The 12,198-nt window shown below is 34.3% G+C and overlaps 1 protein-coding gene across 1 annotated transcript; it reads left to right on the top strand.

Moving 5' to 3' along the window:
- On the top strand, positions 1 to 4,810 carry LOC117222135 (uncharacterized). The gene is made up of 3 exons (XM_033473652.2): positions 1 to 455; positions 2,559 to 2,890; positions 4,454 to 4,810. Exons 1-3 carry the CDS (start codon positions 224 to 226, stop codon positions 4,640 to 4,642), a joined length of 753 nt encoding a protein of 250 aa, XP_033329543.2. The 5' UTR covers positions 1 to 223; the 3' UTR covers positions 4,643 to 4,810.
- The last annotated feature ends 7,388 nt before the right edge of the window (positions 4,811 to 12,198 follow it).

The following is a 12,198-nucleotide window of genomic DNA, read 5'->3' as shown; positions in this document are numbered from 1 at the left end:
GATAAGCGATCCCCGCGACGGAACGTGGCGGCCGCGTAAACAGGCGCGATTGCAGAAACGCGTCCGCGACACGTCCAGGTGGATAACGACGGGATTAAAAAGTGCGAAGGACTGGTCCGCGGCTCGAGTTATCCCCAAGGACCAGAGCCGATCGGCGATCTCGGGTGGCACATCGTGTAAATAGCAATTAACCTCCTTTTCATTGTGAAGTAGCGGGTCGACGATGCATCGGGTCCAGCAAATAATCCGCGTCGCGCTTTTCGTCGTCGCGCTGCTCGGAAGTTTCGCGGCTGCTGTTCCCGGTGAAGTGCAAGAGTCGCGGCAGGCCTTCAAGTGCATGAAAATGGCCAGAAACGTGATGATCAACAACTGCAAGGGGGAACCGGTGATGTCGAAAGTCAAGCGGTCCGTACGCAAGCTGGATCTCGCCGGCATGGAGAAGGAGCTGAAGATCGGTGAGTTTACGATCGAATTCGTTGGATCGTTTCCGGTGCGGCAATGTTTTCGTTTTCCTGGTTATTTATGCCGGTACAATAAGTTTGAACAATTGCACGGTGATTGACCAGAGCGCGGAAGTTTATGCGCTCACGACATGCGGCGAATGCGTATGCTAGAACGCGCGAACTGTACGCGAGGCATAAATTATGTATACGAAGTATATGCGGCATAGAGATTTGGCAAATATGCACTCACGTGGATACTAAAAAAATTCGTAAAATTGTGTCTGATCAATTTATTTTATATTGTATACAATGCGAAGTATATAAAAATGTGTATAATGTTGTGTACAATGTAAAGTACATAAAAATATATGTAATGTTGTATACAATGTGAAGTACATAAAAATGTATATAATATTGTATGCAATATGAAGTACATAAAGATATATATTTATATAATATTGTATCCAATGTGAAGTAGATAAAAATTTATTTCATATTGTATACGATATGAAGTACATAAAAATGTATACAATATTACACAAACTATTCTAAAAAATAATTATGTTATATAGACTATGTGTATTAGTGAAATATTAACTTTTTGACATTAGAAGCAAAATATAATATTACACAAGTTATACAAATATAAAATCAACTATATCAAGTTCTATTAACTTTTCGATGTATTAACTTCATATATTTTTAAAATATTAAACCTTTAACCTGTGTATTGATTCTACAGACTTTTTAAGTATACGATCATTAATATTATACTATACATAATACTTCTATGCACTAGGTTTCATGCATATTTTGAGTGACAATAAATTATAATATTTTTGTCTAAATTCTCAATTGGAAAGTGATGGCTTCCGTCGGAAAAAGATTAGTTTAAACGCAGAAAATGACCTTTCAACATTACACGATGTAATTGGAGCATATTTAAATTTACTACAGTGGCATTCTGCAACATCATCTGGGAATTCCGTCGGCTGTCCTTAAAAAATTGTCGAAATTCTTGATATTGTTTTCTTATAAATGTTACGAGAACGTGACAGATAAGGGCGTAACAAAATCAATGTACTTCACATTTTATTGACAAGCCCAAGCAAATTCTAACAATTTTCGAGCTAATTTGTAAAAAGAATTGCTTATATGCACATAATATGCAACTTCTATGCAAAATATGCAAGGAATATGCAATGTGCAAAATATATTTTTTATATCCTCCAATAATAAAACACATTTCAGTCAAAGATTTATTTGTTTAGCTAATTGTGCCAAAATGTACAGTTGCATAAACTTCCGCAGTCTAGTAATAATAGATGCATATAGTTCAGGTTAAAAATGTAAAAGTCATAATGTCTGACAATGAGATCAATTTTCCTAAATGCAGCAGAATAATATTCACTGAAACTTGAAGCTAGTGTCAAATTTACTATAAGAAGGAATGGCAGTTAAGGAATCGCTTAATATAGGCTATCCGTGATGTAATACATAACCTCAATGTTTTAGTATGCATTTATTTACGCGCTGCAGTAAATTAAAAATTGCGTGGAGTCGCCGTCAATTTAGGGTCGATTTAGGATTCTAATAATATAATATAATATAATATAATATAATATAATATAATATAATATAATATAATATAATATAATATAATATAATATAATATAATATAATATAATATAATATAATATAATATAATATAATATAATATAATATAATATAATATAATATAATATAATATAATATAATATAATATAATATAATATAATATAATATAATATAATATAAATAATCAGAATATCTAACGTGGCGCCTGCGACAAAAATTCACTGACTAATTCCAGACACCGTTCCATAAAACTTCCGGAATCGTATCAGATTCCGCAGACTATCGCGAAAAGGTCAAAAAATAATTTTTCCGGCCGCGTCATTGATCTCGAAGTCTTTTTTATCAGCAGCGTAAGTCGATAGCTAATTCCGGGTCGCATGCAGAATGCAGCGTCCTGAGGCATCAGCACACGACTATTTGTGTACAGAATTTCTTTTCTGCACTGTCCGCGAATAATTCCGCGGAGGTTATTGGACAATGATGGGTTTTGTGTCCTAGATGCGTCAGACTTTTCGTTGGAGGAGCCACACGTGTCTCAGCAGAAGCGACAATGGGGTATGGGGCCGTATTCCGGCACGGGACTGTATCCTGGCATGGGACCGTATCCTGGAATGAGACCAATGCCTGGAATGGTGCAAATACCTGGAATGGGAGTCGAAGCGGCGAATAACTATCAAAACACCGATATCGAAACTCCATTGTTCGATTTTCAATCGAATAAAGGGTTCCAAGCGTTCCAAGAACAAGTCGGGCCTGGCGCAATACTGCCGATGCCTTACGGACCCATGGGGAATGTACCCATGGGAATGTACCCTATGCAGAGAGCTGCTGTAAGCAACTATACATCGATTGTTCTAATCAATAAATATGAGAACTCGTGAAGAGTTTTCTGACTAATAAACTCAATGTCCGTGACGTCTGATGATTCTTCATACTGTATCTACAGCAAATTCTCCCTAATTGACCCTCCACTTGGAAACGAAAATGGACAACTTCGGGAGAGGAGACACGGTTATTCGAGCCTCGCGGCTCGTTTTTATGGTTGTTGATAATCGAAACTATAGAAACGAGTCGCAAGGCTCGAATAATCGTATCTCCTCTTCCCAAATTGTCCATTTTAGTTTGCAAGCTGGGGGACAATTTCAGAGAATTTTCTGTACTTGAGAGATGAAGAAAACTTAAGGTGTGGTACAATTTTGGTGTGAAATGCGTGTGTTTTTAACTTTGTTAGCGAATTTTTTGCAAAGAAATTATTATACCGTTTGCAGTCTAACTGGCAAGGTTTATTTGTACGTGTTTCAACGACGTTTTAAGATTTTTTGGAACAGGAGAAAGTTAAAATCAGGTGTCAGGTGTCTCATGGTGTCCATGATTCCGATCATTCTGCTTGTTTGAAATAAAAAAACGTAAAAATTCCTTAATTAGTATGAATTTGGCTATAGCAGGCACCAGAACAAAAGGAAAAAGCCAGTAATTAAAGCGCCAGTAGCGGCGCTTGAAATTCGATTGTCGATTTTGGCATGTTTCGTTCAACTTTGGAGGCCTAAAAAGTAGAACAAAGTACAAATTTTTGATCGATTCTAGTTGGGGCTGTAGTCAGACACGTGCTAAATGCGTACTTAAAAAATTTGAGTCAATTGGTGTAGTAGATTTTGAGATATCATGGATACTGTTCTGAAAAATGTAGTTTCGAGAAAAATGCCTTTAAAGTTTAGTATGTCGATAATGATATAATATCGATAATATGATATAAGATCGACGCGTCTTTCAAACGACCATAACTGCGTTAATTTTAGGATGCAGAATAAGAAATTGATTTTTTCAAAAGTTCACGCTGGAATACGCCCTTAATTGTAAAAATGTTAAACATGATCGCAATACTCCGACATTTACAGAACCATGCTCGGTTCAACGAGAATTGGCAGAAAATATAAACAGTTTCACTCGAGCTTCGCGATATTGTTAATTAAATATCACTGGCATTGTTATACAATGATGTAAATAACGAGGTAAATGAAAGTGCAGATCAAGTTATGGGAAATTATATTTTTACTTTTCATTTGTCTATTAGGTCATTCAGTATGAAATGCGTACGATTTTATAATTTTAAAATAAAATTTATTTCTATGTAAATTAAATAAATAAATTTTCATATAAATTAAATTTTATCATAGACATTTTATCAAATGACATTTTTAAATTCATTGAGTCTCGCTACTATGTTAAATTGAAACTACTCATATTTGCCATAAATGCATCAAATTCGCAGTCTAGTAATAACGTGCAGAGAAATTTCATGTTTCCGTTCGTTGAAATGAATCAATTTTGGGAAACTTTGACACGTAAGAAAAAAAATCAGCTTAGCATTACTAATTAAGGTTTGATTGTTCCAGGTAATCCCTGACAAATTTCTTGGCTACGAGCTGTCTCCAGAGGAGCTCGAAGAAATCCACGCAGAGATCAGCGAACGAATGCCCAGGGAATCGAAATATTTAACGGAGAAGATCGTTGACTTTATCGCGAAATGCTGTTCGAACGTGACGCAGTGCATGGACAATCCGAGCGTGGTCCCGTGCATGTGATGCTCATATTAACAGTATTAGGTACCGTAGAAATACCACTGCCCAATAACTGCCAACGAATCTATAAAAGCTGTTACGACAGATACAGTGTACTTATCTTGAATTAAGTCATATACCTTGTATTACAATGTCTTATTATCTTCGAAAATATACAAAATGAAATATTCACTTTCGTCTTCAAGAATTCATTCAGTCTCGAACTAAAGTGAATCGATACTTAAAAATAATTAAACATTAGCCCTTAAAGATAATTAATTTCATTCAGATATAGTAGTGTGCATAATTGTTGACTCAAAGTAATTATATATAATCGGTAACAATGTAGAAGTTACTTTGAGTCGACAATTATTATAATATATATTGCCATTATGGCAATATTATGGCAATAATTATTGCCATAATTGTATGTTATTATTTTCTAAAAATTTTAGATCGAAGATTTTATTACTATCCGAGTTATTTCAGTTTCAGTGGTAATTATAGCGTGCATAATTATAGACTCAAAGTGTAACTTTTATTATTGTTACTGTCATCTAAATGAAAACTTAACAAAATATCGATTTTTCATATTTCTATTTTCTATTGTTTCTAATATAGAAATATGCAAATACGATATTTTGTTGAGTTCTTCTTAAATATACAGGATGACTCAGCTGAAGGAGGTCACCTACACTTTTACTGATATTTAAACAAAAACTTAACAAGATATTATATTTCTATATTTCTATTTTCTATTATTTCTAATGCAAAACAACAAATATATAAAAATATATAAATATTGTATATTTCTATTTTCTATTGTTTCTAATATAGAAATAAGCAAATATGATATTTTGTTACATTTCTTTTTTTAAATATACAGCTAAAAGAGACCACCCACAATGCTGTGATTGATTATAACCTCAAAGTAACTTTTACATTTTTTGCAGAAAATCTAAACAAAAACCAAAAAAACCTATACTTGTATATTTCTATATTAGAAATAATAGAAAATAGAAATATACAAATATGATATATCATTAAGTTTTTATTTAAATATCACTAAAAGGGCAAAAGTTGCTTGGAGTGTATAATTATTCACACCATTGTATAATCTGACACGGTTAGAACTTGAATTTAGAGCAAAATGTATATGTACAGTCGTGGGCGAATATACAGGGTGTCTCACTAAAAGTGTTACAAAGCAATATCTCTGCTACGATTAATAATACTGACAAATTAAAAAATTTGAGGTCGTTGATGTTTTTTTAAATGAGTTTATAGATTTCTAGTATTATACCATAATAGCTAAGATCAAGACAAATCCCATGACCAGTAATAAATAAGTAAATTTTAAAAAAAGGAAAAAACTAAATTGAAAAAATTTAATTCAACCTTTTTAATATTTTTCTGAGATTAAATTTTTCTTGTCAATATATTTTTTATCGTTGATCTCTCTGTAGTAGTCATTGAATTATTCTTCTCTATTTCTAGGTGTTATAGGATTTTTCGGACCCATGGTCACGTAAATTTTTTATTCGAATTACAGGTGGTATTACAGAATGTTCGATTCGTCTTGATCTTAGCTATTATGATATATTGATAGAATTATGGAATTTCACTTCAAAAGGAAAACATCAATAACGTTGAAATATCGAAAAATATGACCTTCCTGAAAAAGTTATTTCCATTAAAAAATGTGTCCTTTCGAACTATAAAAGTTGTTACTTTGGCATTTCTCAGTATCATTAACGACAACGGAGATATTGCTTCGTATCACTTCTAACGAGACACCCTGTATATGGATATCTTTTAAAACAGAATAGCTTTCTTTAAAATTGTACCAAGCGAGTCGAATTTTTTTGAGATATTAAAACTGGTTTTTACTGGACAATGTGTAAAAAAATGCTTGCGAAAGTAACAATTGGGTGAAATGTCAAAGGAAATCACATTTTTAAACATTTTTATCTGAATATAATATTTCCGTCATATTATGACGGAAATTCAAGCAATGCATTTTTAGATTTCGGCAGCTTATGTTCATGCGGAATATTTCATGGTAAACAGTTGATGCAGTGACAAGCGACAGGCATTGACAGACGACAAAATCTCTACATTTCTTACAGTTGGTGTAAGAATTGTTGTAAGAATTTGTAAGATACGATTCACAAGTCACCGACACAAAGGCATTATCTAAATTTACGTTATATGCTCAGATAAAAATGTTGTAAAACGAGATCTTTCAATTCTTTTTGTAATTCCATCCAATTACAATGTTTACGAAGAAATGTGTATAAACAAAATCTCAAAAAGAATAAGAATCGTTTGGCCCAATTTTGGTGTAAAATATCAAAAGAATGATAAAACAGTGTCCATATAAATTTATTGACAAAAGTTAAGAAACATTCTATATCGTTATAATAGTCGAGTAAAGTTTGAACAAATATATTTTTAAATATAAAAATTGTAACAAATATATTTATTTGTTTATATATATATATATATATATATACATATAATATAAATATAACAAATATATTTATTTGTTTATATATATAATATAAATATAAGAAATATATTTTATTTTATTTTAAATTAAATCTTGCTCATTGTTTATATTGCAATACTGTTTTCTTTAGTATATACGATAAATAAAAAAAATAAAAAAATGAAAAGGAAAAATAAAAATAAAAAATAAAATAGAAATAAAAAGTTAAAAAATCATAAAGAATAGGATTAATATTTTCGTTGACACGATACAAATTTTCATCCTATATTAAGAAAGTTTACTACATCCAATCGCAGCTGCGCACAATAATAAAAATCAAAAGAAATGAATTAAAAATAAAATAAAATTTTTTTAAATTGCAAATAAATAAAATTATTATTCTCGTTGTAACAGTGCAAATTTTCATCCTATGTTAAGAAGATTTACTACATCCAATCGCATCTGCGCACAATAATAAAAATCAAAGAAAGAAAAGAAGAAAAAAGAAAATAAGAATTTAAAAAATTATAAATAAATAAAATTATTATTCTCGTTGCCGCAGTGCAAATTTTCATCCCATGTTAAGAAGATTCACTACACCAACTCGCATCAGTGCGCAATAATAAAAATAAAACAAAAAGAATAAAATAGAAATTTTAAAAATTAAAAATAAATAAAATGAATATTTTCGTTGACACGATACAAAACTTTTATCCTAAACTAAGAAGGCTTACGACATCCGAGAATATTTGTCCACGACTGTACATCGATCCGTCGTCAAAAATGTCAAAGCTTCGTTCAATGGAGAAGCAAGAAAACGGAAGTATATCCAAATGCAATGGAACGCGGTCGAATTCCGAATGTATATTAAATTGCAGCCGTGAATGAAACAGTAGATTGTGAAATCAAAGCGCAAATGGGACTAGGAACAAGGAAATCAAGGCAAAGATGGCGCTTCCGGTCGAAGGGGACACGCGCGGCTCGATTCTCTGCATCATCCGCTAATCCAGCAGCATTATCTTTAAGCTGAAACTGCACTCGTACGGAGAATCGCGAGAGGCGATGTCCCGTAGTGGGTTTGCTACTATCATCCAATTTACAAGCGAACCGTGTGCAGCGGTTAATGGCTGTCAAAGTAATAGTCTGCTTGTAAGGGAGTGATGGGATCGAAACGAGCTGGCTGGAGTCCAACGGAACGTTGTCCCAGAAATAGAGATCGTATGGTGACGAACCTTCCGTCGGGCTTCTACTTTCTGGAATATAGCTCTAAGTGTCCATCAAATTTATATATTTGCGATTAACAAACAGTTGCGCAAGCGCTTTGAAACCGTCTACGCGTCCGAATCTGCGGAATTTATTTTGGGGAACGCCGAGTTCCGGTTTGATTGACGGTGAATTATTGTCCTCGAAATTCATCCGACAATTAATTTTGTTTCTGTGCTCGGCGCTCGTTATTTATGCGAATATCACGTTCACGCGGGAATCATTTATAACAGTCGGGACGACACGATAATTCATTTTGTTGTGTGGGAGGTTGTTTACAGTGAGAACAGAATTGACGGTATCGGACACCTTTCAAGACGCGACAACTTTTTGAAAACTGGACTAAATTGCTTGAATTTTTGTTACACGACAGAAAGAATAGTCTACTAGACAACGACAAAAATATATTTTTTATAATTTTGGTAATACTAGGAATGAGAAAAAAGTTGGTGCCAAAATTGCGATTTCCACGATATTTAATTGTTTACAGCTGATAATCTAGGACATCCGATTTCGATAAAATTTTCAGCTCGCGTACGAATTACCGATATCTAGGCAACGAGTTTTTAAGATTTTCATTATAGACTCAGATAAAAAGTTAGAAGACGTGAGTTTTTCGCTTCGTTCGTCACTCGAAGTAATAGCAAAATTATGAAAAGAAGCATTTCAGTCACTGTCAGCATTTAGTCAATTTTTATTTATATAATAAATAAATATTATACGAACTCTATTATAAACCCTCTATTATATTAAACAAAAATTCTAGTCGTTTATAGCCGAGTGTTGAAAAAGCTATTGCGTTTTAGGAAACGTCCAAACACGTATTTGTTCGTTACTGTACATGATTGCAAATGCACAAACATCTTTGGTGTATTAATAACCAACTGCTGATACTATAGCATTTATGTCGTGTTTTGTTACGTAATGATACAAATTACTATGCACGAGAAAATATCTTCATTTTCATTTAATTGACGGTGAAAAATTGCTCCATTACAAGTACAATTATAGATAAATCCTTGCGGCGACGCTGACGCGGGCAATACAAACAGATGACAAAGTGAAGTGCACAAGAGTGTACTACGTAATACGCAAAGTAAAGAAGAAGATATTGCGGGAAAATACGCCGCAGCTTTGCTGAAAATGCGATTCAAGCGGAAAGAGTGGGTTCTTCGTGTTCGAATAATTATCTACAATTAATCCTAGAGCTTCGATCACAAATTTGCGTAACCTAGAAAGCCCGTGACTGTACCAGACTGGAAGATCGGGGATAGAAAGATCGGCGGTGTTTCGCGAAGTGTTTGATCAAAGCCGCTAATAACAAACAATTTCGGAACACTGGTCACGCAATTCTTTAATAAAGCCTAAATTCTCCTAGATCTAACGTGTCTTCCTACTGATTGCCGGCTGAAAAGGCGAAGATTCTATCATTGTCCCTTGTGCACGGTTATCGTCCGACACGTTCGTGCCAACGTGACCGGTTAATAATTCAATCTGTCGGAAGATGCACGTCCAGGAACCAGCTTCGCCCAAACAAACTCGAAAATTGGTTCACCGATGAAAATTCTGAACGAAGAAAGATCTGTTACGAGCAACTGCTACGGAGAAGAGTATCCAGGATTGAAAATACGAAAAATCTGGCGATACGCTCGATTAAAAGAATAACACTTTAGTTTTTTTTTTTGTAAACATAATGGATGCAATACTTTACTCATTTACGGTGTTCACGCATTTTTCATTCATTTTTGACTGAGTTGGGCAATAAGGTTAATGATTAACGATTGTGACTAACGTGAAATCATGTTCATGATTAATGATTCGGATCATTAAGTAATCTGGTAATCATGATTAGTGCATTATTTTGAGCAACCATGATTAGTGAATAATTTAAGGAATCACGATGAATGAATAAGTTAAGAAATCATGATTAATGAATAACTTAAGTAATCATGATTAATGAATAAGTTAAGAAATCATGAATAATGAATAACTTAAGTAATCATAATTAATGAATAATGAATGAATAACTTAAATAATAATGATCAATGAATAGCGTATATGTATTCCTGGTTAATGAATAACTTAAGTAATCATGACGAATGAATAGCTTAAATAATAATGGTCAATGAATAACTTAAGTAATCGTGATTAATAAATAATGAATGAATAACTTAAATAATCATGATCAATAAATAGTGTATGTATTCCTGGTTAATGAATAACTTAAGTAATCATGACGAGTGAATAGCTTAAATAATCGTGATTAATGAATAGCTTAAGTAATAATGGTCAATGAATAACTTAAGTAATCGTGATTAATAAATAATGAATGAATAACTTAAATAATCATTATCAATAAATAGTGTATGTATTCCTGGTTAATGAATAACTTAAGTAATCGTGATGAATGAATAGCTTAAGTAATCGTGATTAATCAATAGCTTAAGTAATCATGATCAATGAATAACTTAAGTAATCGTGATTAATGAGTCAATTAAATAATCAAAGCAGATGTAATAATTGGTCATAATCAACATAATGATTGCTTTCTGTTATTATGATCAGCTGAAAAATTTGGTGTTACGATACTTAATAATAAACAGTTTTTAGAAACCCTGAGAAGAAAAGATAAATTAATCGTTCGCGTCCGCCAACCGATTAACGGTTAACAAATGTAATCACGATCGCCGATTTATCCTAGCAACGATTAACGGATCAACGATTACGATCGATTACAAAAGCGACGACGAAAGCTATCATCAAACGATCTGATTAAGTCATCTATTTTTACCGTGAACAATCCACTCGGATAATCTTTCCCATTCTAATGCCCACAAAACAAACAACTGAGGTCACAGTTTGCACAAACATCGGCAGCCCGACAAACAAGCATAAACGATTAAACGTTGTTTTTGTAAGAGCCACTAGCAGCACTGTTTCGTGGAATCATATCTTCCTATAAATATCAGTGACTAACCGTTCATGCAACGTCCGAACAGAAACATTCTATCGTCGCATTATTTTCCCAGAAATATGTAAACAAGATCTCTGCCGCATACCTAATGCACAAACACGATTTCCTACGAGAAAGCCGAACACCCGACGAAAAAATATTCCCGCCGAACCGTATTATATAAACACGTTCCGCGCACGGCCGCGCTCGTAATCGCGTCAGCGACGCGCAATATTAATAAATTCGATTGTTTCTCATAAATTACACCGGGGATGTGTATTTTTACGCGCTCCGTTGGTCCGGCGCCGATAAACGGCTTATTTATACAATTTTTATCTGCCCGGTTTACTCGCCGGCCGCGTAAACAAACAAAACGAGTTGTCTCTTTGTCCTCGTCGGAGCCCGCATTCGCCCGTAATCGCGCCCCGAACGCTCAAATAGATCAGCCTCGATTGATCTCCTACGAACGATCGCGTCTTAGACACATCGGGGATCACGGTTTAATTCGTCCTCGGCTGGCAAAAGTAGCCGCAATCACCGTTCATTCGATAACTACGATCGTAAAACCGTGGCGGATCCTCGAACGACAAGATGGCCGCCGTCAGGTGCCGCGTCCCCCGGCCACGCGCACGTAATTGTTCTATTCTGGGGAACGGCACCGGGATTCGTCCGGCTGAATGGAATTCCAGCTAAAGGAATACATACGTACAAGCGATCGGAAGCGTTGATCCCATCGGCAGAGGCGGCGTGTCGTCGGTTACGCAAGAACCGCCACGTGTCCGGCGCGTAGACCGCCATAATCGCGGCCTCCCCCGATCTCGGAGCCCCGTCGGGACGTGAAGGGAGAAACAGGAGGACACAGAAAACACACTG

Source organism: Megalopta genalis, chromosome 3 (assembly GCF_051020955.1).
Source record: "Megalopta genalis isolate 19385.01 chromosome 3, iyMegGena1_principal, whole genome shotgun sequence".
In the NCBI taxonomy this organism is placed as follows: Eukaryota; Metazoa; Arthropoda; class Insecta; order Hymenoptera; family Halictidae; genus Megalopta; species Megalopta genalis.
The sequence above is the reverse complement of the archived record's forward strand: the minus strand, read 5'-3'. Positions and strand labels throughout refer to the sequence as shown.

Coding starts and splice junctions, on each gene's coding strand:
- LOC117222135 (XM_033473652.2), top strand. CDS start 224: ATGCATCGGGTCCAGCAAATAATCCGCGTCGCGCTTTTCGTCGTCGCG. Junction 456..2,558: donor GGAGAAGGAGCTGAAGATCG/GTGAGTTTACGA, acceptor TTTGTGTCCTAG/ATGCGTCAGACTTTTCGTTG. Junction 2,891..4,453: donor ACCCTATGCAGAGAGCTGCT/GTAAGCAACTAT, acceptor TGATTGTTCCAG/GTAATCCCTGACAAATTTCT.